The sequence below is a fragment of the Tenebrio molitor genome, chromosome X, assembly GCF_963966145.1.
Source record: "Tenebrio molitor chromosome X, icTenMoli1.1, whole genome shotgun sequence".
NCBI lineage: Eukaryota > Metazoa > Arthropoda > Insecta > Coleoptera > Tenebrionidae > Tenebrio > Tenebrio molitor.
In genome coordinates, this window is record NC_091055.1 from 8,275,489 (window position 1) to 8,299,089 (window position 23,601).

Here is a 23,601-nt window from a genome sequence, read left to right on the forward strand (position 1 = left end):
ATTAAAAGCTAATTGGAGTGCGCGGGAAATTCAAATTGGGTGTAAGGTGCGACAAAATAGATGTCATTGATTGATTGAGCGAGAGTACAATTAAAGAAAATAAACAATTGTGTGGTCGAGTGATAAACCGGCGGGAAAATTGGGGAAATGGGATCCGACGGCCGCCGAAAAGTTGAAGGTGTCAGCCGTCGAATGGCGTCGGCGGAAAATAATTCTCGCTTTGATTTGTTTGGTCATCGAATAAAGTAATTCCATTTGTGGTAAGTGATTCGCCGTCAGATTTTGCATTTTTGGTGGTTTCGATCCTTTGTCAAAATTTTTGATCGCGCGACGGCCCGACGTCAATGGTCAGAGGATTTTATTTGTTTCTGAGAAACCATTAGTCGAAATGATTCGAAAATGAAGCACTTAAAAAGGTGAAAATTGCCGTTGCTTTATAATATTTCTAAAGATTCCTATCTTAAATGATGCGGTTGAAGTCTGGTCTGAAGTACCTTTTCGGACCCGCCGTTGTCCGTCAACGTTTCCTTTGTTTTCTTTATTTATCTTTTATATATAAGAAATGGTGATTTTTGACACTTTTTGTGACTTCAAGTATCGAAGATATTATAATGAAGCTATTATGTCGTAACGAAGGATGTTTTTCTAAGCACTATCACAATAATTATTTGAATATCTCAGGGACACCTTTTATTTGTCGCATTACTAAAGTTCTGCTATTATATCATATTCAATAAAATTTTGTCGTTTTAAAAAAATGTCAAACAAATTTCACGTCGCGGCCAATTCAGAAAACTATAACTCTAAAAAAGCTTTTGTATGACTTTTGTCATGTAACAGTGTCGCACTTCAGTAAGCGATATTAATAAAATGACGTAAATAGTAATACCGAAAAATTCAAACCTATCGAAAAAATCGTAAAACGAGTGCACGAATAATCTAAATTGAAACAACATTTTTTTCTCATGAAATTTTTCTTTAAAATATATTTTTTTATATAGGTATATGTGAGAATGTTCACGTCAGATGTCATTGGTCATTATTTTTCTATGATGTATGTAATTGTTTATTTTACATCTAGGGTGCCTTCTGTGCAGTTTTTGTTAGTTAAGCTTTTGAAAAAATAAATACATAGTAAAAGTATAAATTACAAAATAATGGAATGATACCGTTGAAGTTATTTTGTACGATAGTAAAGATAAAATAATAATGGATCGGATCCGATTATTACGGTGTTCAATTTTTTATACTTACATTATTTAAAATTCAACATTTGGCCGTTTCAAATAATAGAAAATATTGAATGCAACCAAAAACCATAAAACTGTCAGTTTGAACAGACCAGTAGAAGAGATGACCTAAAAAACCACCTTTTTGTGAAAGAAATGTCATAATAACACAATAACTTCATTCCGACACTAATAACAACAAAAATTTCATTGTGAAAGATTTAATTTTTTTAGTTTGGAGAAGGTCGAAACAAAATTAAAAAAGCTCAACTTCGAGAACAACGCGGATTGATATGCTTGATATTTTTCCGCAGTTGCGGATTCGTTTGAATTGGATAAGCGTCTGTGTAGAGCATTGTTGACATTTTTTCATTTTGATTAAGACAAGAAGTATGTTAAACATGAAATTCAATACCGATGTGCTTCAAATTATCGTAAATGAATCATTTTAAAGCTTTTCTGGTGTTAAATATTTAATACAGTTGTTTAGTATGTTCTCTACTTTAATGAGGTGCAGTCGGTAGCTCGTTTTTGTTTGTTTATTTATTATTCTTTTTTTGTTTTGATTTTGTTTGATTAAGAGGACATTCTCGATGAGTGAGTAACGAGGCACCTTCAGCACCAAAAATGTTACCAAAATCTAAATTTGGTTGTCTTTTTTCCGTAACAATTAAACTGAATTTAAGTGAACTGATTTTTAATTCGATACAGAAGTCATCGCGACGATTGAAGAAAATAATCAATTATTTGTTTTGCCAAGTGCAATATACAATACGCAAAAGTATACAAATAAAATCACGTGGTCAGTTAGATGATTGATATAACATTTTTTTCCCAAGAGTTAGTAAGTATCGAGTATTTGTGCTTCAAATTTGTCGAAACATTTTTTGGAACGTTTTTTGGTGTTGTTTTTAAAATAAATACATATTTGATAATTTATTGTGGTGAACAAATGTAGGTATTACGTTTATAACAGGAAGAGAATATACATTTTTTCGGAACATAAGTACATATGTATTTAAATTAACCAAAGCCATTTTCCAATTTTAGTCAATGTATAACACTTCAATTTTGGATTCTTGTTTAATCTTCAACTGATAAATGAAGAACTCGCTCTCTCCTGTTTTGAATGCTTTTTAAAATAAATCTTTATAATTTTTTTAATTTTTAAAAAACAAATAGGAAAATATTAGCTTGAGTCAAAAGTTTTCGCCACTTTCGATATAAATTTATGTTTCAAAGTTTATTTATTATACTTACCTATTAAATAATTTACTTATGTCATATATCATTTTAAAGAGATTTTAATTTAGTTTCAATACTATAATCGCCTCAATTTGTAAATAGTTTTTTTTTAAATAAAATTCTGTTATTCAGTAGTGGCGAAAACTGTTGACTCAACCTAGTAGGTACAATTCTGACTTGGCTAAATTTCCGACGGAATGTTCATACATTCTTGTTTATAACGTACGTATCCCTACCTATAATAATTATTATAACTTTATTGAGCGCAGTTTTTTTTTAAATCTTGATTTTTCAAATTGAATGATGATTTATCTAACTCAATATTCAGTGCAACGAGTATAATCGGTTAAAGTGTGTGCTGCCCATCGTTTGAAACATTTTGCTTAGTAAATTTTATCTAAAATTATTAAGCATGAAAGAATTTACTTCAAAGTAAAATTTTGAAAATGATGAGGCAGTATTTAGATTATACTCGTTGCACGAGGAGTATATGACAAGATTATTTCCAGAATAGAATAGAAAAACAGAAAACTTCGATCATACAGCCACCAGTGTTTTGAAAATATTAAAACTTTGACGAATCTGTCACGCAAATGTCAATTTTTTTTGTAGATAAAAACGACAATTAATGGGCTTTCGAGAAGAGTTCCTTTAGAATAAATAGAACAAACAATTTTACAAGATGCAATAATTGTTTATTTAAACCAAAATAATCATCTAGATACGGCGCTGTAATTGGTCAGATTTCTTATGAAGGAAATAATCATCAATAAATTAGTTTCTCGTTGCCTTGATTAAAAAAAAGAACAGCTCAAACTATTGAAAATTTTTGGAAACGGTTAGTTTATTTAATCTCTAATTTTAGTAATGTAAAAGAGAATTACATTTAAACCTTCATACCCCCATTATATTTTTTAAATAGGTACCTAAACAGAAGATTTTGATATAAAATTCAGTTCCACAAGAAGAACTACATAAAAAGTTAGGGATATTGATATGTATCTATTATAATTTATAACGTATCCCAAGAAGAGTAAAAGTTTGACGTAAGTCAAAACTCATTATATGTGTGAAAACGTTTACATATTAAAAAAACATTTCAATAATTCTTCTTAAAAAAAACTTAGGTCCTACTTATGCATTTTGATAAAGTTAACTTAAATATTTAGCAATATCCCTAACTTTTTTCGATCAATTTATTTCAATCGAATTTTTACAACGCCAAAAATGATTTTATCATATTTCTGTTCTTTATAATTATGGAAATTTGTAAATGATCAGATGTAGCAGGTTTAGAAATTGTGGTTGGATATTTTTTAAAATTCAAACTAATTTCAATTTTATAATCTCACGGATACCTACGATACCATTTCCTCATATTCTATATTTATAGTCGGTGATTCTGGATATAGGTATCATGTTTTTTGAAAGATCACTAAAATAAAATGAATAAAATACGAATAAGAAATTTCGTTTCCTGTATGTATTAATTTAAAAACAAATCGGTTTATCCTTTCGTAAAATATAGCAGGAGGGTATTTTCTGATATTTTGTTTAAAAAAATAACCTGATAATCACGATAATTTCTTTTTGCTTGTTTACGAGTTTGGAGTAAAAATTTTAAGCTTCGATAATTCAAGTATGACAAATTTATTGACTCCTAATTACTGTAAAAATATCTTTAGTTGATAGTTAATACAAATTTAAACCTATATTTTTACGTCCGAAAAAATGGCGTCGTCCATTTTGTCGAGAATATATTTAGTTTTGTGTTCGGATGATGAAGCCATCGATCCGACGTCTATTGAAGTCGGTGATTTCAATGCGGGTATAAATGCCGAAAATCACAATTTTACTCCTACTTCTAACAGTTGAACTTTAAATTACACGCGAAAATTGATCAGACCGCTAAATTAATTCATTTACTAACGAATCTCATCGTAGTGTTTTTTTTTTTGTCAGTTTTATGACTCCAACATTTGCATATGTCCGCTGTTGGCAGCTTATTATTAATGGATAATAAAAAAGACAGAAACGAACGCATTCGCGATGCGTTTTTCTGCACGTATTGCATATAAATAACGTCGTAATTATGAGTATTATTTATCAACGCGTCCACACGTCTTCATTAATGTCGGCACCACTGAAACTCACAACAAAATGGCTTCCAATGGCGGCTCTCTTTGACGGGCATTCTTTATACGCACAAATGGCTTTCCGGCACACGGCAACATAACATATTCGAATTTAATTTTCAAGTTACGCCTCTTCATATATAAAATAGTACATTAATCATCCGACAAAAATCTTGTTTTTTTTATTTTCGAATTATTTCTCTGGTCAATGGCGATGCGTCGGATACACGGACGTCCATGTTGAATCCGCGCAAAATTTATTAATCACAAATCGAAGCTTTTTTATTATTTATTTCACAACTGTTTATTTAGAGTACCTAAAATCATTGACACAGTGAGGTCGGTCGCATCAGTTTCACTAACAAATAGGATTTTGCTGAAACACCGTGATACAGCATGTAAAAATATACGTTAGATACATTACCTTGTAACTTTTCGTTTTGTTCCTTTTGAATTCTTTGTGGCATTGTAGTTTGGATGGCTGCATTATTTATTCTTATTCACAAATATTGTAATGTCTTTATTGATAATTCGCCGCCATCTTTACGTAATTATCACTACGACGGGGTTGGTTAAAAAACCCTAAAAATTCAAGGTGTTACATTTAACTTACGACCAATGGGAGATTAGGTCTAATTCCACGCTAGTGTGGGGGTTCCTAAAGCTCCAGGTAACATTCGGTGGCCCCGCGACGGATCATTTCGGTCGATCTCATTAGTCTTTTTTAGTTAGGTTTTTTTTGGTTCATTATTTTTTCGACCACAATTTTGTGATGTGCGCCATTTTACTCTTGTTAAAATAATGCCGATCCCAAAAATAAATTGGTTTAACTAATAACGACAATTGGACAGCCAACGCCATTACGTAAGTCTGTTAATCGTTCTTACTTTTAAATAAATACAAAGTATGCTAAATTATCAAAGCAACATTGTAACATTTCTGTAAATTACGATAAATAAATAACTGTTTCTTCTACGTTGTACCGAATAATTTTAATAATATTACGAGAAATAACAGATATTTGATAGATATCTACGAGTATATCGTTTCAAATATATTATTTGTTATGATTGTTAATTATTATTTTTGTTTAGAAATATGATATGCTCATTTTGTGTTTGTTGTGAATGAACAAAGACGTTTTGTAACACTAACTACAATGAAAAAAATCAACATGTCTAGATAGTAAAAATATTGAATGACCGTCAAGAGTATATCACTATGTTCATAATACATACTGCGGATAGTTCAGCCTTATCAAATTGTAAAAAATATACTATACAGTTGTTGTGTAAGAAAAAGCATAAGTAAAAATTTTAGATATTTTTTAAAAGTGAAAAATTTAGAATTATTTACATTTTGTAAAATTAGGTTTTTACTTTTTTTCTGTTATTTTCTTTAATTTCATTTGACTTTTTTTAACAATTATACAGCGTGATCAACAATGACTGAGTCTGTTGGCAATGAAACAATTGAAAAGTACGTATTGGTGGTTTTTATCTCGTAATTGGCACTGACAGGATTTTTTAACTTGAGACGACATTAAAAACATTTTTGGTCATGGTGTTTCAAATTTGCCAAATTTCATTGTTATATCAACAGATTCAGCGTTCTTGATCACGCCGTACTTCTTCCGAAGGAAGTAGGAAACAATATCGATTTCATATTTTCAATTACATAATTAAATTCAATCGTATCAGTACAATTGTTCATTAGATCATTATTTGATGCGGCACTAGAAATTTTGACATTTTATTTTTTTATCGCAGATCTAGTGATACCATAATTAATTGTTGCCATTTATTTCTAAGCTCAGATTTTTTTGTCAACATAAAATGCAAATAAATAAAGAAGTTGGTATGGGTATGTTGTGTATTTTATTTTAAAGAAGAATCCGTAAAATAAACAAAACAGGCAACCCGATACAACCTTTGAGTACACTGGAGATATTTCTACGTTTTTATTTTGTTTCTCGAAATAACTTTATATTCTTTATTTAGAATTTGTAGGGTATCAAATTTGAATCCTGGTGTCAAAATGTTATCTGAAGAGCACTGATAAGTCGAAAAATTTTCCGGGTAATAGTTTTCGAAAAGGATCCTGTAAATTTGTTGTTGACCCCAAATTCACGATCTGACCCGATGATTCGCTCAGGATTTTGCTCTTCTTCGCATAAAAAAGATGACCTTCAAAATTACATTTTAGAGGATTGATTGTTGTATCCGCATATTTGACAATGACATTTGGATCCCTTTATAATTATGGCGGGGAATAATGATAGTTTATTCAAAAGGAAATTTTAAAAAGAGTATTGTTCCGAGGATTACATAAGCCAATTGCGAGAATCCATTCTTTGCGTCTACATCGACAGAGATTTGATTGTTTCGTCGAGTCGGGTCGATTTACAAGAATGTCTCGTTGAAATTGTCTTTTTTTGTTTTAGGGGAGTATGTAGTAAAGGCCGAGGAATTAACAGAGTCTTTAAACGGAGCGGATTGCGGCCCCTCGTGTGACTTACCACTAGGGGACCTTTCATTGCCGCTCCCAGAGTTTCTCCTTGACGAAGCTCTTCGTCTTGTCGAATTAGACGACACACCCCAAGTGAGTCACGATCGAAACGATTTGGAATTTTTTTCGAGGGGGTTGTTTTTTGCAGGAGGCCATTAATGTTAAGGAGCTCGAGAACCTCGCCGAAGAGTCCAGCGATACAGAACCGTCGACGAGCACATCAAAATCGAGCGAAACTCCATCCAGTTCCAAGGATTCGGACGACGATCTGAGCATCCTTACAGACATGATACAGACGTCGCAATTCCACCACCCCCATCACAGGGCCTTCCAGGTATTGTCCTTTTAGTACCAGTTATCGAGAATATTGTTGTTCGACGGGCGAGCATGGTTCCGCTATCTACCACCGATTCGATTTCCTATTTGGAAATGGTTCTATTGTGCCAACAAATACTATACGCTAGTTCATTTTTTGCTTTATTTAACTAGTTAAAGTGAAGGTTACCTGAGAGGTAGTGGAGGGGTTCTAAAGTAAATCTCGAGATTAGTTCGCGTCGAGGAGTCACACTTCTTGCGTCCTCTTTTTTTTTTGGTTTTTGTTTTCCCGGGTTCGAATATTATAACCTTAAAATATTGTGGTTATGGTTGTTAATTATTTATCGTCGTAATCATGCGTGTTTTCCCGGATTTGAATTTTTACAAAGGTAAGGCGACCTCGTCGTTCTATCCTTTTCATCTAAAATTATACCTTTTATATTATTTCTTAATCTCAGGAAATGTACGCATCTGTATCGTATTTAAAATAAAATTAACGTTACCTTGTAATTTTATTGTCAAGGTATCTATATTTTTTTCTACCTAACTATAGTATTTTCCATCTACATGTTCCTTAATCGAATAAGACTAATTAGTCGGTGTTTTCAGTTTAACGTCGTCATTTACCATTTTTTTACTAGATGTTGGTAATTAAAGATGTTCATAACAAATTGTTTTCTTGACGTGAGAAACAAAATTTTGTTGCGGCAAAATTAGTTTATGCCTACCGGGCTTCTTTAGACAATTATTGAATAGCTACATTTCCACTGGAGGTAATTACTTAGTACTTATGTAACTCTTGATTAATTATTTTATATCAAGCAACAGTCATTTGTTTATAGCAATCACGGATTATTCCAAAATTAGGGTAATACCAACTGTCGGCTGGAAAAAGTCACTAATTGTGCATTAGTGGTATTGTGTGAGAGCCCTTTTAAGTCGACTTAAAGTGAAATTTTCATGATGACAGATGAATTGTGGGCACTAGGTAGTGACTTCTCCTTTGTAATTTGCGGGTTCTTCTTGTCAAATTATCGTCATGTCGGGTTACCATCATCGACATCCTTCTACCTTTTGTTAAAATTTCTTTATACCTGCTTCGGTATCAGGTGTAAAATGTTTTTCCGAATCGTACGCGCACCCACCGGACTTTTTAAACCCTCCCTCGAATTTTTTGATTAATTATTCGGGTCCGAAGAATTTCCTAGACGGTTTTTGTGATGGAACTAACACAAGGGCCTCGTTCAACTTTTATAAAGCTTTCATTATACCAGGTTGAGGTCTTCCTACTCGCACGCCTCAAGTTGTTTTAGTGTTGAGGCGGTTCTTCGTACATCACGCATCTGTTAATCATTCGATCTTAGTGACACCTTAAGCACTCACAAAATAAATTACACATGCGGCAACACGAATTTTTTTTTTTTTGGCTCCGGTTTTGTTTCGATTTTTCGATTAACTTCCATTAGAAAGTGTCGAATAGAAAAATTTACAGGCGTAACGAATCTCGTTGCAAAATTCCTGATCCGGGCTCGATTAAATTATCTTTTTTTTTCTAATGTATAATTTAAATTACTTTCAATTCAGTCGCAAATGAATTTTATAAAATGTGCCGAATTTTAATCGATACAGCAAAAAATTTGACTGACAACTCGAGTAATTAAAGTAACTCGCCCAAAATGAAGCGACACCTTATTTTTTGTCGGCGTTCGGTAAAATGATTTATTTTTTTGTTGAGGGGGGAGTTTCGTGTGGATTAGACTGGATGTATGTGTTTGTATTTATTTAGTGAGAGTTTTCGTGGGAATGCACTTCTTCGAAAATCAAGTGTTTTATTCAACTGTCATCTCGAGTGCTTATTTCCACTGGATGAAATTAAGAGACCAAAACATCAACCTGTAACAAATCCATATTTCTAATTCATGGTCTTTCGGTCAATATTGATTCTTCTTTCGAATGCACTCGACCAAGTTTGTTTAGCTTAAATTATTCAACTCACAGAAGGGACGGAAGTAGAATTGTCACTTCACATTCGGAATATTACGCATATCAAGTAATTTTTATCGGAAAACAAAGGAAAAATGAAATGGCTTAACTCATCCAGTAAATGTATATTTTTTTAATTTTCTAAATATAAAAGTTCGATGTAAATGTGATTTACAAAAAGCCAAGATTACATAACTCGCGAAAAAACCAATTGAAGCAGCGCCTTTGATTGTTATTTTTGCTAGTTGTAGTTTATACGGTTTAGTTTAAAAAAATATTGTACATCTGTAATTCAAATGATCTTAAAATATGTAATCGTATCAAACAGAAAGAAATGAAATAACGAAACGGTGTATAGTGGGTTGCGTTTCCCGAACAACGAAAATATTTGTGAAGACTGAGAATCTAATTTTTCCACAATAAAACCTGAACTACCTATTTATTATCAAAGTTGTGAATTATAATTTTGTATTTTAATCAGTTCATTTGACACACTTAATGCTTTTTACATTAGTTTACAGTGTACGGTTCATTTATTTTAGTTACATAACAAATAACACAAAATTCCAGTTTACATTTATTTAGAAATTTTATTGCCGAAAACTACAAATTCTTAAATATTACATAGCGTACTTGAACTAGTAGGTTTTTTTTGGGCTTCGTTCTTTCACTAAAGTATTAAGTTGCATTTTTGGACATCGGAAAGGGTGAAAAATAACCTTGAATATTTTTTATTGAATTAAAGGTTGACGTCGCACGCTGTAAATTGATGACGATACGTTAGAATGCAAAGTATAAAACATTTTTAATAGAAATTAATTAGTTGTGTTGACTTTTTATTAAAAATCACTAGCTCGATCGATTCTGTAGGTGTGAAAAATAGAAAACAATTAAATAGAAACAAAGCTCTTCTAGCTTCGTATTCTTGCAGAGCCGCATGCCCTTTGTTCGCACAGTGAGCATGGAACAAAGATGGCAAGACTTGGCTAACCTGCTGAGTCTCCCGAGTCCTGGTGACACCAGTGGCATGCCCCATCCCTTCAGTCATCACCATCCGCTCCACAATTACAGTCACCCCCATGCCCACGGCATGGGTTACAGTCCCGAAGCTACCAGAGGAGTTCTCTTGCACAATGCCACATTAACACCCCCGATGGGCGACATAAACGCGACAGTGCCATACAGTAATATCGGTAAGTGTGACTCGACTCGACTTAAACCCTATTACTTAATTAAGTATTCTTAGGTGGCACAAATCTTGGCAACGCCGTGGCTACTTCTATGAACCTGACGAACAGTAGCGAACCAATGGGAGAACCCAATTCCACACCCCATTACAAACTTGAACCCTCCCACGACATGATGTATTACCAGGTAGGTTGATCGGGAGTCGGTAATTACTACGGACGAGGCAATGTTTTTTTCCTTTTTTACAGAACAGTACAACAGAGCTTAATCAGACTGATGGATTTTTATCATCAATTTTAAACGACGAAGATCTTCAATTGATGGACATGGCGATGAACGAAGGTAAGACATTCTGATAAAGATCTGAGAGGAAATTTTGCTTACGCATTTGTCGCGATTATCACAGTAATCTGGTGCGCAAATAATTGAGATAATTTCTTTCTTTGATAAAGAGACGCGTGCGCAACGACATCAACTTTGATTTTGAATAATCGCGCTTTATTTGTTTGCGCCATTGAATTCATAATTTGACGTCGATGTATTTGAACCTTATGTAATTATGTACAGAGCGAAGGCCACATTACAGTCATCGCAAGTTGTAGGAATCTACGTCGAGGATGCGTCGCTTTTACTGTACGATTTCCGACGAATATTTTTTTCCGCGATGTTGCCGCGTCACTCCCATAATACGGTAAAAGACGAGGTGTCTGGACAATTATTTTTTCCGATTACCGGCGAGCCCAGGAATGGACGATAAAAATATGCGTGTCTTAGGTTATTTTTATATTTAGCACAAGTTTATTAGATTCGAACGAACAGGTGGCGTTTCGTGTTCAACAAAAGCGCGCTAGATGCATATTAATAACAATGTGTCGTTTTTTGGTAGAGCATTGTTTGGTCATTACGTGAATTTTTAATTCGTAATGGTTCTAATAGTGGTTCTTAATGAGAAAAATGTTGAATCATCGTTCGGGTTATCCTTGAGACTTGCCTCAAACTGATAAGGAATTCACAGCCAATGAAACATTGTTTTTAATCAGTCTTTTTACTTTTGTGTTCGAATTACAATGTGTGACAATTTCCAAAGAAATTTTCGACAATTTCCCGAAATGAAAATTTCTGCCGTTTGCGTTTTCTCGCAAGTTTGTTCGTGTAAAAAATCGTGTTGTTGTTGTTGTTGTTGCTGTTGCTGTATATAATTAAATTTCGTAAGTTTTTCTTTTAAATACACCCTCACAGTACACGACAACATTTTTTCGGGCGAGCGCGATCGGATCACGTTATTTACGTTGTTTTTCGACTAGCTGGGATGAGATTTTTCGGGAATTTATCAGGTTTACACATCAACATGTTGATAACATGAACATAGTGCATGACGCAATTACGCATACAGACGATTCCACTCACACCACCGCTGTCAATCGAATTTTTTCTGAACTGCGACACGGGGTGAGGGGGGAGCATTATCCAAATTATTACGGCGAAATTCATTCAAAGAACAACCCTTTGTCCGACACCGGATATTGGAATTGGCAGAGAGCGATTGATCAATACCTTATCGCCACCGATACTCAGAAATTGTCTCGATTGATTGTGTAAAAAGTCGAGTGCGGAGTTTTTCCGAAATGAAATTCGACCTTAGCACGCGCACGCGCGCCCGCACGAAGGTCCAACACGGCCTCACCGAGCCGCCCCCGAATTTCGAAAATATCTGAGAAGGATTTTTGGTTGTCTTGCAGGCATGTACACGATGCGGATGTTAGATAGTAACAACGCTATCAGCAACTTGAGCATGAACGGTGCCGCCGGTACTACCGCATCCATGTCGCGGACAGATGTAGAGAGGATGGACACCTCCAGCGACAGCGCTGTGAGTTCGATGGGTTCGGAACGGGTACCATCTCTGTCCGACGGGGAATGGTGCGACGCCGGTTCCGACTCCGGACACACAACTGGAGACCACTACGTCACCGATTACCAAACGTAAAACAGATCCCGATTGTACCACTCTTCCATGTCTTGACGTTTCTTTCGATTTTAGTAAATACAGGCCGTACGATTATAGTTACACAAGTCGGCAACATGCTAGCGCCTTGGCCGCCTCCGACGCGACTAGGATGCCACCTGTTGCCCAAAAGAAACACCAGATGTTCGGCAAGAGGTACCTCCAAGTAAGTCTAGATCACGGAACGGTTTCAATTTCACCGCAGGTCGGTCAATTCGCAAATATTTTCGTTGGCATCTCGCAATTAAATCAATTTGAAAGTAAAATTTTACCGACACTATAAATACCACGGGAAGGCTAAAAACAACCATCATGACATCCAGATTGTTAAGCACTTGTAATACTAACGGAGATGAGATTGCCAGATACTACGTTAAAATTCTTGATGGTTTTGAAAACCTTTCGGGAGCGATTGACACGTCGGCCTGCTGGTGAGCGTCGAAACGACCCTTAGCTGTGAGCCGAGCTCACTTGACGTTGTCCTCAGGAACAGGGCGCCACCGGCGCGGTCTCCCATCAACCTCCCGTCAAGTACGAGTACCGGGACCCCACCGCCGCCCCTTACAACAGCTCGCAGCCGGAGGGCGCCGTAGGGCCCAAACCCCCCGAGATGAAGTACTCCTGTTCGATGGAGTTCGGACGTCACAACCACCTGGTCAGGAATTCCCTGGACCACATCCAGCACAACCACACCTACCACTTGCCGACGGAGAGCACGGGGGCCATGCAGAGGCCGGTCTCGCGTGACAAAAGCAAATCGCGAAAGAGCGAGGATGAACACCTGACCAGGGACGAGAAGAGGGCCAGAGCCCTGAACGTTCCGATCACCGTCGACGACATCATCAATCTGCCGATGGACGAATTCAACGAGCGACTGTCAAAATACGACTTGAGCGAACCGCAGTTGAGCCTGATCAGAGACATCCGTCGAAGAGGTAAGAACAAGGTGGCGGCGCAGAACTGCAGAAAGCGCAAGCTGGATCAGATCCTGAGTCTGGCCGACGAAGTCAAAGACATGAGGGACAGGAAGATCAGATTGATGAATGAACACGAGTTCGTCTCCAACGAGTGTCAGAGGATGAAAGATAAATATCAGCAGCTGTACAGACACGTCTTTCAGGTGAGTCGGTAAGATCGGCGATTTGGGCTCGGGTGATGACATTTTCGTTGTTTTTTGGTAGAATTTGCGCGATCCTGACGGGAATCAGTACTCGCCGTACCAGTACAGTCTGCAAACGTCTGCCGATGGAACCATTCTAGTGGTACCGCGTTCCAATTCCACGCTGTCTAATCCGGAACGCAAAGACCCACCGCCCCAAGGTCACAAAGAGTGAAACGTTGACTAATTATACGCAATTTTCGATGTAACACAAAACATGTTCCATTTCTCACTGCAAACTTTGCTCAAACATACTTTATTTTTATACACTTCGTTTTGGAAAGTTTCAAACAACGCTGTACAGGTTACATTTTTGATTTATGTTAAGTCAATGGGCATTTAAACAGATATTTGGTGCTGACGAGAAGATTGAAATCAATTTGGTTTAACAGAAATAAGAGGCTTTGAAAAAGTGCTTATTAACCACTATTTTTTTTTGTTTTAAGTGCTTCTTTCTATTCTCTATAGAACTACGATAATATATTTTTGTAATACATGAAAATATCAGGTGATGAATATGCCTTTTTTTCATAACATAATGTACATAGTTATTCTAAGTAGTGTATGAGTGTGAGTGACTGATGTAACTTGGTGGTAGGAACTGGGAGATAGTGGAGCTAATTTTCATGCCAGTTAGAAGAGTTCTGTAATCATCATTTCAATGATGTATGTGATTTATTGTAACCATGTTATTTTATACAATTATAGTACCCGTACTTCTTGGTTATATTTTAATTAGTTTTAACAACTTATTAAAACACTAGGCTAATATTTTTTATAAATCATATAGGTTTTGTACATTGTATATCTTGTAAGTAGCTTATTAAGTATCCCTGTGAATGTGTAGCATTTCGTCAAGTGAATTGCTGGGTTTAATCTTTAAACAGTTTGTACACTTAACGTTTGCTCTAAGAAGCAATTTATATTTGGTTATTGGTGCCAATAAAGATCTCTACAATAAACAAATACCCCCTTATTCATTTTCCACGTCCCTTCTTATACTTTTAACGAGTTGTGAAGTAATTTTTTTTCTACAAACATCTCGGATCATCTGTTTCTATATCTTGCTTTATTTTTCGGTTACTTCCCAAAGCACAAAGGTGCCACATGTTATTCCCCGCCAAGTGTCAAACGACAAAGTTCATAACGTTACCAAGAGATGTCGCTTTATGTACTTTATGTATATCTAATGACAATGAGCAAAGTGTAACACAAGATTTGAAAATATTTAAACTTTCATAATGTATTCAAGTTTTTGACTTTTCAACTTTGATTTCATGGAATAATATTTTTAGTTGAAAAGTCTTGACATGCAACATTACGTGATATTACGGCGGTTTGACGACGTAATTACAGTTATAAAAGAGTTGACAAACCACCAAATCGTTGTAGATGTAGATGATGTCATACTGAATTAAATCAGAAACCGTAAGGACCATTTTCCCATAAAATGTTGAAACTGTGGTTTGCGGTCCCCAATGTAAATTGAATTATTTTGATTTGGTGATTGTTACACCCTCGATTTCTACAAATTCAGCAGAAGTTCCAAGTACAAATTCCCTTACGTATTCCAGTTTTTCTGGTTAATTGGCACGACGTCATTAACTAAAAGCCGAGTTTTCACATTTTTGTGACCTCATCAGTACTTAGTTCACTTTTAAACGTTCAAACAAGCTGATCTCATCAAAGTTTACTAAGCTGTTTATATTCTAGACCTTGTTTCAAGCTACTACACCTAAAACTTTAAAGTTAAGTAGGTGACACGTTCTAATTTGCTTGTCCAAAACTACTTCACCCCTTAAAATAAGCTCTGCCAAGTGGGAAAAAAAACCAGAATGTGTCGTAAAGACGCACGATAGAAGTAAAACTTTTGTATTACAGGAAAACATTGTAATTATTCATCAATCACTTTTAAATAGCATATTCACATTGTATATTTTAATGAAGAAAATAAATTATAAACAACGATAACACTAAACAATATCGAAATGCGTAACTCATTGTTCATTTTTAAGCCTCCAAATTAAAGAGAGGACATTATCGATAAATGCCGTGAGTGTGACAAAGACAGAAGTATACACAATTTTAAGGGATGTTTGTATCGTGTCAAACAGATTAACTTACATTTAAGTGAGATGGAAATATTGGCGCAACCGTTGTGCGAGACACTGCTCCCACTCGACCCGATAGTGTTTACCTCCACCAGTTTTCGTCACACAAAAAGGTTGCCGATCAGAATTTCAAGACTCTCCCATTAAAAGTTTCACTTCAAAAAACTAAACCAAAAATGATGATCTTTTTTTCTTTACTAAATAACGTAAAGTCAATCGATTATTTGGCGGTCGAGGGTTTGGTCCTCCAGGTGGAGGATTAACGAAGAAAAGCATGGCCGTTAAGTTTAAGGTTATCTAAATTTATCAAAATGATTACGGTGGAACAGAACCAGCGATTAAATCGATAGCAGTTGATCATGATACCACTGTTGTTCGGTAATGGACCCGTAATTAATTAAAAACGTTTGTTAGGCCCACCGCTGTTAGCACGTAAAAAAGTAAAATCCAATTTGGTAAAGTGGTCGGTTGTCCATTTTGAAAAAATACAGAATGCATTTTAGATGAAGCGCTCGTTCGAGAGTCGGTCGACAGATGGTGCTGGCCATTTTAAAATGTGGGTGAACCACCTAAAATTTTTAAGCGATTAAAGTGGTCAGTTTAAAAGGTAGAATGTGCGAGTTTGAATCGGAAAATTGATTCCTCAGGTATAAATAGGTTACGATAAGAGCGGTCGGTGGGTTTGAGCGCAAGCTCGCCTAGAATTAGATCAATAGCGGGCTCGTCACGTGTTAGGAACCCTCGCGTGAAAATTATGAGGGGACGGTCGACATTACCTATTGAAAGGGAGTTAAACAAGTATAGGGGATGCAATAAGTCCGTTTTGTAGAGTAAAATCAATACTGCATCGGCAACATTTTTGAGAGCCGAGGTCAATCGGTTAGAGGTTGGTTATCGGCTGTAGAACCGATGGAGTTGGCGTCGCAGGCTTCGACTTGAGCTGTTGGCAACCTGATGTGCGTTCACGTGTGTTTATCCGGATGATAAAGAGGCTTCGGGAATCGGGTGTTGTGTTTCGAATAGTGTAATCCTGAGCGTCGATTGCTATCAACAGGTACAAACCCAGTGAGTTGATAGCATGTGTATGTCGAGCCCAAGTTTCGATTTGACCGTTGGATAAGTAGAATAGGATATAGATTAGTAGATGGTTGCCTCGTTACCAAATGATCGCCTATTTTCTGCATAGTTATAGCAGTTGAGTTGTTGCTATGTAGACTGTTTCATGATTGAGTGGTCCGATTGACACCATGCCCCAAGGTTCTCCTTCACCAGCGGACGTGATCCGGCTGGAACCCATGGGAAGGTTCAAGCAAACTCAAAATGGCAATGTGCGCCTCCAAGGTGGGTTCCGTTTCAAATTTTCGTCGTTCTTCCACTCCACAACCGCCTCGCAACCCGAATCTCGAAAGACCTCCACGCTTTTCCCGCTTCAAACTGTCAATAGTCTAGTTTCAATCTAGAGCACAAATTGTGAGTGTCGAGTCGGTCAGGTTTAGGTGCACGAATTCTTCGATCCGGATTTATCGATTGCATGTTTGATAAGTTGTAGTTTTGAATCGGATCCCAGTCCACGTGGTTGCATGCGCGAATTGCGAAGACATTTTGTCAAAACAAAACATTGCCGCCCTTCGTACAGCACATGCGTGCAACTCCGGTAAAAACGACGCAGGTTTCCGGGTTCCGGAGGGTCTGGTGCGGTACAGCTTCGTCTAACGCGTCTCATGTCGTTCTACATCAGTTAATAAAACGAAAAATATCACTAAAGTACAACAACAAGCATCAAAACGCCGTAAATAGAGTAACTTCGTAACATCGTAGCGGAAACTCATGATATCAACACAAGTTATGTCGCATTATACTTTCTGACCAAAACGAGGTGTTCAACAGTAAATATAATGTAGTAATAATTGTCTTTCTTCCTCAAGTGCTTAGTTTTCGAGTCCAAATCTTAATCCATCCAAAGTAGTGTAATAGTTAAGAGTTACTGTGGAGGGTAGGAATCGAGAGGCCCTGGTTAAGGTTTCAGTAGTTACTGGAGACCACAGCATCGAGGCAGTTGTCTGGAGACGCGGAGAGAGAGTGATGAGCGAACAGGATGTTGACGATGTTGCGTTTCTTACAGGTACAAATCATACCGCACAAATCAATCACTCCATCTGTCAATCATCTCCACTCATTCATAATACCTGTGACACAGGCGGTGTTGCAGGAACTGAAAGTCCTGCCGGTGCCACAAAGAAAAGTTTATACGAGAATAATGGTGTCGCAGCGTGCTCCCATAACAGAGCCCTTTGCATCGCCACAGTCGTCTTCGCCTTGCTCTTCACTATCGCGGTCATCATCGCCTTCACGGGCCCACAAAGTGGTAAGTTTCTTTTTTCTTCCGCTTTCGTTCACAATTTCTCATCATCACCAACAGATTGCACTTGTGCCGGCGAGAAACCTCCAAATTTCGTTGACGAACGCTGGAACGTGACCAAGGCTTTCATTCCTCGGGCAACCAACGGCCAGATCTTCCCCTGGAACAACATCCGTCTTCCTACTTTCGTAAGACCCACGCGCTACAACATCACCATCCATCCAAATCTCACCACACTCGAAGTCAAAGGTACTCTACCCAACAACACCTTTTAGGACGACATCGATACTAACTCGTCCCACTCTCAGGTCAAGTTTCCATCGAACTCTATGCAGAAAAAGATACACATTTCATAGTACTACATAGTAAGAATCTGACTATTACCGATAAGATGGTCCAAGACAGAAAAGGGCACAGTATGAGAGTCGCAAAGATGCTGGAGTACACTGGAGCCCAACAGATTTACATTGAGATGAAAGAGAAGTTTCGGAAAAGACACAACTATACTCTAATGATTAGGTTTAGTTCTAAATTAAGTAGAGAATTTGAAGGTTTTTATATTTCTAATTATATCAACAAAGATGGAGAAAGAAGGTGAGTTTTTCAACAATCGTCAACACCACAATTTTGTACGTACCTACTACCGTTCCCGTAGATATTTGGCTACAACTCACTTCGAACCAACTTATGCTCGAGCTGCCTTCCCATGTTTTGATGAGCCAAATTTTAAAGCGAAATTCAAAATGTCTATTTTTAGAGATAGATTTCATATAGCTCTATTTAATATGCCCGTTATAAATACAGAAGATGTCGGTTTCTACATGGGAACCGGGCTTGTGAGTACTTCTCGACTGGTCGAACCAAAACTGACTCTTTCGTAGCTTAGGGACAACTTCCAAGAATCGGTCGAAATGAGTACTTACTTGGTCGCCTTCATTATATGTGATTACACCCATCTCAGTCGACAAACTCAGAGAGGTGTTTCTGTATCTGTTTACACTCCACCTCCCTACATCTCCCAAGCATCTTTCGCTCTCAATACGACGACTCACATTTTGGAGTACTTCGAAGAGTTTTTTGGAGTACCCTATCCATTACCGAAGCAAGGTAACGCGGTTCGTGAATATTATTGAAAATCGGAGTTTCACCCCGTCCCTCGTAGATTTAGCAGCTATCCCAGATTTTGCGTCAGGAGCCATGGAAAATTGGGGATTGATCACTTACAGAGAAACTGCCATTTTATACGATCCCATAGAGACTTCCACTATGGCCCATCAGTACGTAGCTATTGTCATTGCCCACGAACTTGCCCACCAGTGGTTCGGCAACCTCGTCACGATGAAATGGTGGAACGACTTGTGGCTAAACGAAGGCTTCGCCAGTTACTTGGAGTACTTGGGAGTCGACAATCTATTCCCCGAATGGAAAATGATGGAACAGTTTATCTTGGACAAAACTCAGCCTGCTCTTGCCTTAGATGCCCTTTCCAGCAGTCACCCCATTTCTGTAGCAGTTCATGACCCCGCGGAGATCGAAGCTATTTTTGATACCATCTCTTATAGCAAAGTAAGCATCACCACCACTACTGTCAAATCTTTTGACATTATTTTGTCCATTCAAGGGTGCAGCAATTTTATATATGTTGAGCAAATTTCTTCAACAAGAAACCTTACAAAATGGCCTTAATGATTATTTAAGTACATACAAGTATAGTAATGCTGACACCAAAGACCTTTGGAACGTCTTCAGCAGAAATTCTAATCAATCGCTCGAAGTCAAGGTAAGACCTTTTGCTTTTACACACTTTAGACGTTTGCTGAACAACATTTTAGGCAATCATGGACACTTGGACCCATCAGATGGGATTTCCTTTGATCACAATTACGAGAGAAGAAAACGAAGTGGTCGTCGCACAAGAAAGATTTCTTTTGACGGTGGAGAGTACGAACAGTTCGGTGAGGAACTCCCCTAAATCCAAGTACGATTACAAATGGTACGTTCCTTTCACCTATTTCACAAATAACGACACGCAGACTGTCTATAATGTATGGATGAACATGACGGATGGTAGGTGGGTATTGTTTTGAGACAAAAGCGTGTTCACGAGTTGTGTTTCAGTTCGGTTCGAGTTAGATCCGGACATTACCTGGATAAAAGCGAATGTAAACCAGTCTGGATTTTATCGAGTGATGTATGACGAGGCCACGTGGAGGTCTCTGATCGGCGTTTTGCGGAACAACCACACGGTGTTTAACCCCGCCGATAGGGCCAATTTGATTGATGACGCGTTCACCTTGTGTCGGTAAAACCATCAATTAATCTGTTCAAACGTGATCCTGTCCAATTGTATCCAGGGCGGGTCTGCTCAACGCCAGCATCCCTCTGGAACTATCTCTGTACCTTTCGAAAGAGCGGGACTACGTGCCGTGGGTCACCGCCATCGAACACTTCCAATCCTGGAGTCGAAGATTATCCGAGTCTCTGGCGTACAAACTATTTTTAAAGTACATGAGGAAATTGTTGACTCCAGTTGCGAAATACGTGGGGTGGGGCAACCAGGGTTCGCATCTAGATAAGTAAGTGGATTTATCCGTTCTGTCAGTTGTAATGAATGCAAAACCGGTAGATTAATGCGCACTGAAATATTATCGACGGCTATTCTGTGCGAATTAAACGAAACCGTCACCCAAGCCAAACACAAGTTTCAAAAATGGATGCTCCACAATGAATCCATAAATCCGGATTTGAAAGAAGTCGTTTATTCGGCCGGGATTAAATACGGGGGGATGGCGGAATGGCAACATTGTTGGAACCTGTACAATACCACGACGATCCCCAGCGAGAGAAAACTGTTGTTGAAAGCGCTCGGTGTGGCATCTGATCCTTGGCTGCTCCAGAGATACCTCCTCGAGACTCTGGACCGCAACATGGTCAAGCCTCAAGATGTCAAAATTGTGCTCGCCGTGGTCGCAGCGAATCCCGAAGGGAGACTCTTGGCTTGGAGACACCTGAAAGCTTACTGGCCTACCATGCATTCCCTCTTCGGAAACGCTACCTTCATGATGGGTAGTCTCATATCAGCTGTCACTGCTCACTTATCTACTCCGTACGACTACTACGAGGTGAGTTGTAGATTTTCTGAAACAGAGTCCGCAGATGGGACTTTTTGTTCACAGGTGTCGACTTATTTCAACGGGATGAACGTGGGTTCGGCGACGAGAGCGTTGGAACAAAGTCTGGAAACCATAAAGCTCAACATTAACTGGGTATCGCAAAATGAGGCAGACATATACACTTGGTTGCGTAATTACGTTAAGTAGAAGCTTGTAGGATTTAATTGTGATGTATTCATTATTTCGATATTACCGTCTTATGTGATCTATTTTTATGTCTATTTTTTATATGTATATATTAAGCGTGCTATTTTCTGTAAAGATGTTTCGTCAATGTTGATATTAATGTGAATTGAGATATTATTTTTATATATTAGATACCTCTAAAATATCGTCTTCTACATATGAGTGATTATCATCTTATTTTCGATATAGACTCCTCCACTCCCGATATCTACAATACAATCTAGACTATGTATTTAAATTTTTTATAACAGCTGTATTTTTTATTATACATTCAACAACTAAAGTGTATGAATGTTTCAATAAAAATGTTTTACCATCTGTTTCATTTTAATTATCTTGTTGGGACATGCCGCCGTCGAATTAAACAAAAAAGACATATACCCTGGGACGCAATTAATAAGCTTAACATCTCGGAAGATTTCTGAATGAGAAGTCATGCATTGCTTCCTGCTTTCGATTAAATTTGGCCAATAAACTCGAGTCGGCGCTTCTCCTTTTAACCGTTTATGCGAGCGGTATGTAGATGGCGCGCGCATTCATTTACCTCCTTCATAGAACAAAGAAATTAGTATTCATAAGATTTTCCGGCCAAGTTATGCTTTTAATTTGTAAAATAAATATTAGATTTAAAAATTTGGAAAACACGCTCTCCCCTTTTATAGGAGGGTTCCGTTAAACACGTTACGTCTTAGTTTTCCCGGCTTAAAGGGCTTCGGAAAGATTTAATGGTTGTTTTATGGTGTTATTTCTGCATAAAAATACTCTCTGGTTTTACAACCGTCTAACTTTTTACATTCGAATCAAGTCGGAACACGGATTATTTTTTTTTAATGAAATCAGCAAACAACCCTTAAAAAATAACGAATTAAGCAATCAAATCTTACGCGAAAAACTCAAATATTAATTACCAAGTTTTATTTCTTTTTAAACTTATAATTAATATTTTACGAATCTTCGACGGGAAATTTCGAGAATAATGAAAAGAAGAATCAAACTCTTAAATGGCCGAAAAGGTGAAAATTAACTTAATGACTTCCTAATTATACCGAGTAAAAAACTGAAAATTGCCACTTTTCGATTTTAATTAGATTCAATCGTACAGCTATTTTTATCGCGAGGGTAAATTAATAAAATGTACCATCATCTGTCACTTGAGCCGGTGAAAAGAATGATTAACTAAGTTATTTTCTGTTTTAGATAAACTGTTTTATTCAGTGGCGTTCGTTATATTTTCACTTGTCGAGAACGACTAAATTTATTAAATTAAAATATTTCAAAGTCAAGTGTGACAGACACATTCTCCCTGCAAAAGTGCATACACGTGAACACGTTAATATTCTCTTAAAATCTTAAAAATATACTTTTAAATAAAAGCAGATGGACAGAATTTTTTTCTGATATTTTTTTTAAATGTAATTTGTTTTAATAAAAAACGGCTATGCAGCTGTTATACAGGGTTATTATAAATGATTGTAGTCTAAGTTGGCGTAAAAACTGAATGTAAAATTTATGGTTGCCGCTCCATATAAAATTTTTCAAAATAATCAGGCGATTCAAAATCAAAGAAATTCCTTTTCGAGAGGATTTTCCTTGCCATTTAACGTGGAAACGCTGCAAGCATTCGGGGCACTTTTCCAGATTCCGCAATATTATCGGAAATTTTTGTATTATAAAACAAAAATGTTTATGTAATTATGTTATTAATATAGATTTCTTTTATCTGAATAAGGGAATACACACCGTTCACACAGAGGAGTTAAACAACTCAGTATTGTTAGATTCAATCGTTAATTTAAAAAGAAATAAATAAAATTCTCATCACCGCACTTTCCACCTAAAAATTACAGTGACAGTGACAAAAATTGACAGTTCACAGTGAGGCGGCAAAAACTTCATAACATGGGCATGGCTTGCTTCGACTACAATCATTTATAATAACCCTGTATTAAAATACATACGCTTTATTCAAAGTTGTTACCTTAGAAGAGAGCGTTGAGTTTGTTTC

At 36.9% G+C, this 23,601-nt stretch overlaps 2 protein-coding genes across 10 annotated transcripts in view; both read left to right on the forward strand.

Moving 5' to 3' along the window:
• The window catches only part of cnc (cap-n-collar), a 43,516-nt gene extending 28,783 nt beyond the window's left edge, over positions 1 to 14,733 (forward strand). For 5 of the 6 annotated variants that reach the window (XM_069061252.1, XM_069061250.1, XM_069061253.1 and 2 more), the window contains exons 4-12: positions 7,053 to 7,210; positions 7,266 to 7,451; positions 10,347 to 10,608; positions 10,653 to 10,789; positions 10,852 to 10,945; positions 12,343 to 12,586; positions 12,645 to 12,774; positions 13,096 to 13,728; positions 13,790 to 14,733. In XM_069061252.1, the coding sequence (XP_068917353.1) occupies positions 7,053 to 7,210; positions 7,266 to 7,451; positions 10,347 to 10,608; positions 10,653 to 10,789; positions 10,852 to 10,945; positions 12,343 to 12,586; positions 12,645 to 12,774; positions 13,096 to 13,728; positions 13,790 to 13,942 (1,997 nt within the window). In that variant the 3' untranslated portion in view covers positions 13,943 to 14,733. The remainder of the gene's footprint in view (positions 1 to 7,052; positions 7,211 to 7,265; positions 7,452 to 10,346; positions 10,609 to 10,652; positions 10,790 to 10,851; positions 10,946 to 12,342; positions 12,587 to 12,644; positions 12,775 to 13,095; positions 13,729 to 13,789) is intronic. The other variant, XM_069061251.1, reaches the window with a different exon arrangement.
• A 1,418-nt stretch (positions 14,734 to 16,151) lies between these two features.
• Positions 16,152 to 21,914, forward strand: LOC138140309 (endoplasmic reticulum aminopeptidase 1-like). 4 transcript variants are annotated; one of them, XM_069061247.1, is made up of 13 exons: positions 16,152 to 17,219; positions 17,804 to 18,243; positions 18,298 to 18,486; positions 18,546 to 18,831; positions 18,893 to 19,073; positions 19,119 to 19,344; positions 19,400 to 19,803; positions 19,859 to 20,017; positions 20,070 to 20,304; positions 20,356 to 20,539; positions 20,592 to 20,813; positions 20,864 to 21,359; positions 21,414 to 21,914. In XM_069061247.1, the coding sequence occupies exons 2-13, from the start codon at positions 17,961 to 17,963 to the stop codon at positions 21,555 to 21,557; spliced, it is 3,009 nt and encodes a 1,002-aa protein (XP_068917348.1). In that variant the 5' UTR covers positions 16,152 to 17,219; positions 17,804 to 17,960; the 3' UTR covers positions 21,558 to 21,914. The 4 variants fall into 4 exon arrangements, with proteins under 4 accessions (XP_068917348.1, XP_068917347.1, XP_068917349.1 ...); XM_069061246.1 differs by having other exon boundaries at positions 18,001 to 18,243; XM_069061248.1 differs by lacking the exon at positions 16,152 to 17,219 and having other exon boundaries at positions 17,341 to 18,000; positions 18,076 to 18,243.
• Positions 21,915 to 23,601: the final 1,687 nt, after the last annotated feature.

Coding starts and splice junctions, on each gene's coding strand:
- LOC138140309 (XM_069061246.1), top strand. CDS start 17,126: ATGCCCCAAGGTTCTCCTTCACCAGCGGACGTGATCCGGCTGGAACCC. Junction 18,487..18,545: donor CACCACACTCGAAGTCAAAG/GTACTCTACCCA, acceptor TCCCACTCTCAG/GTCAAGTTTCCATCGAACTC. Junction 19,804..19,858: donor ATACCATCTCTTATAGCAAA/GTAAGCATCACC, acceptor TGTCCATTCAAG/GGTGCAGCAATTTTATATAT.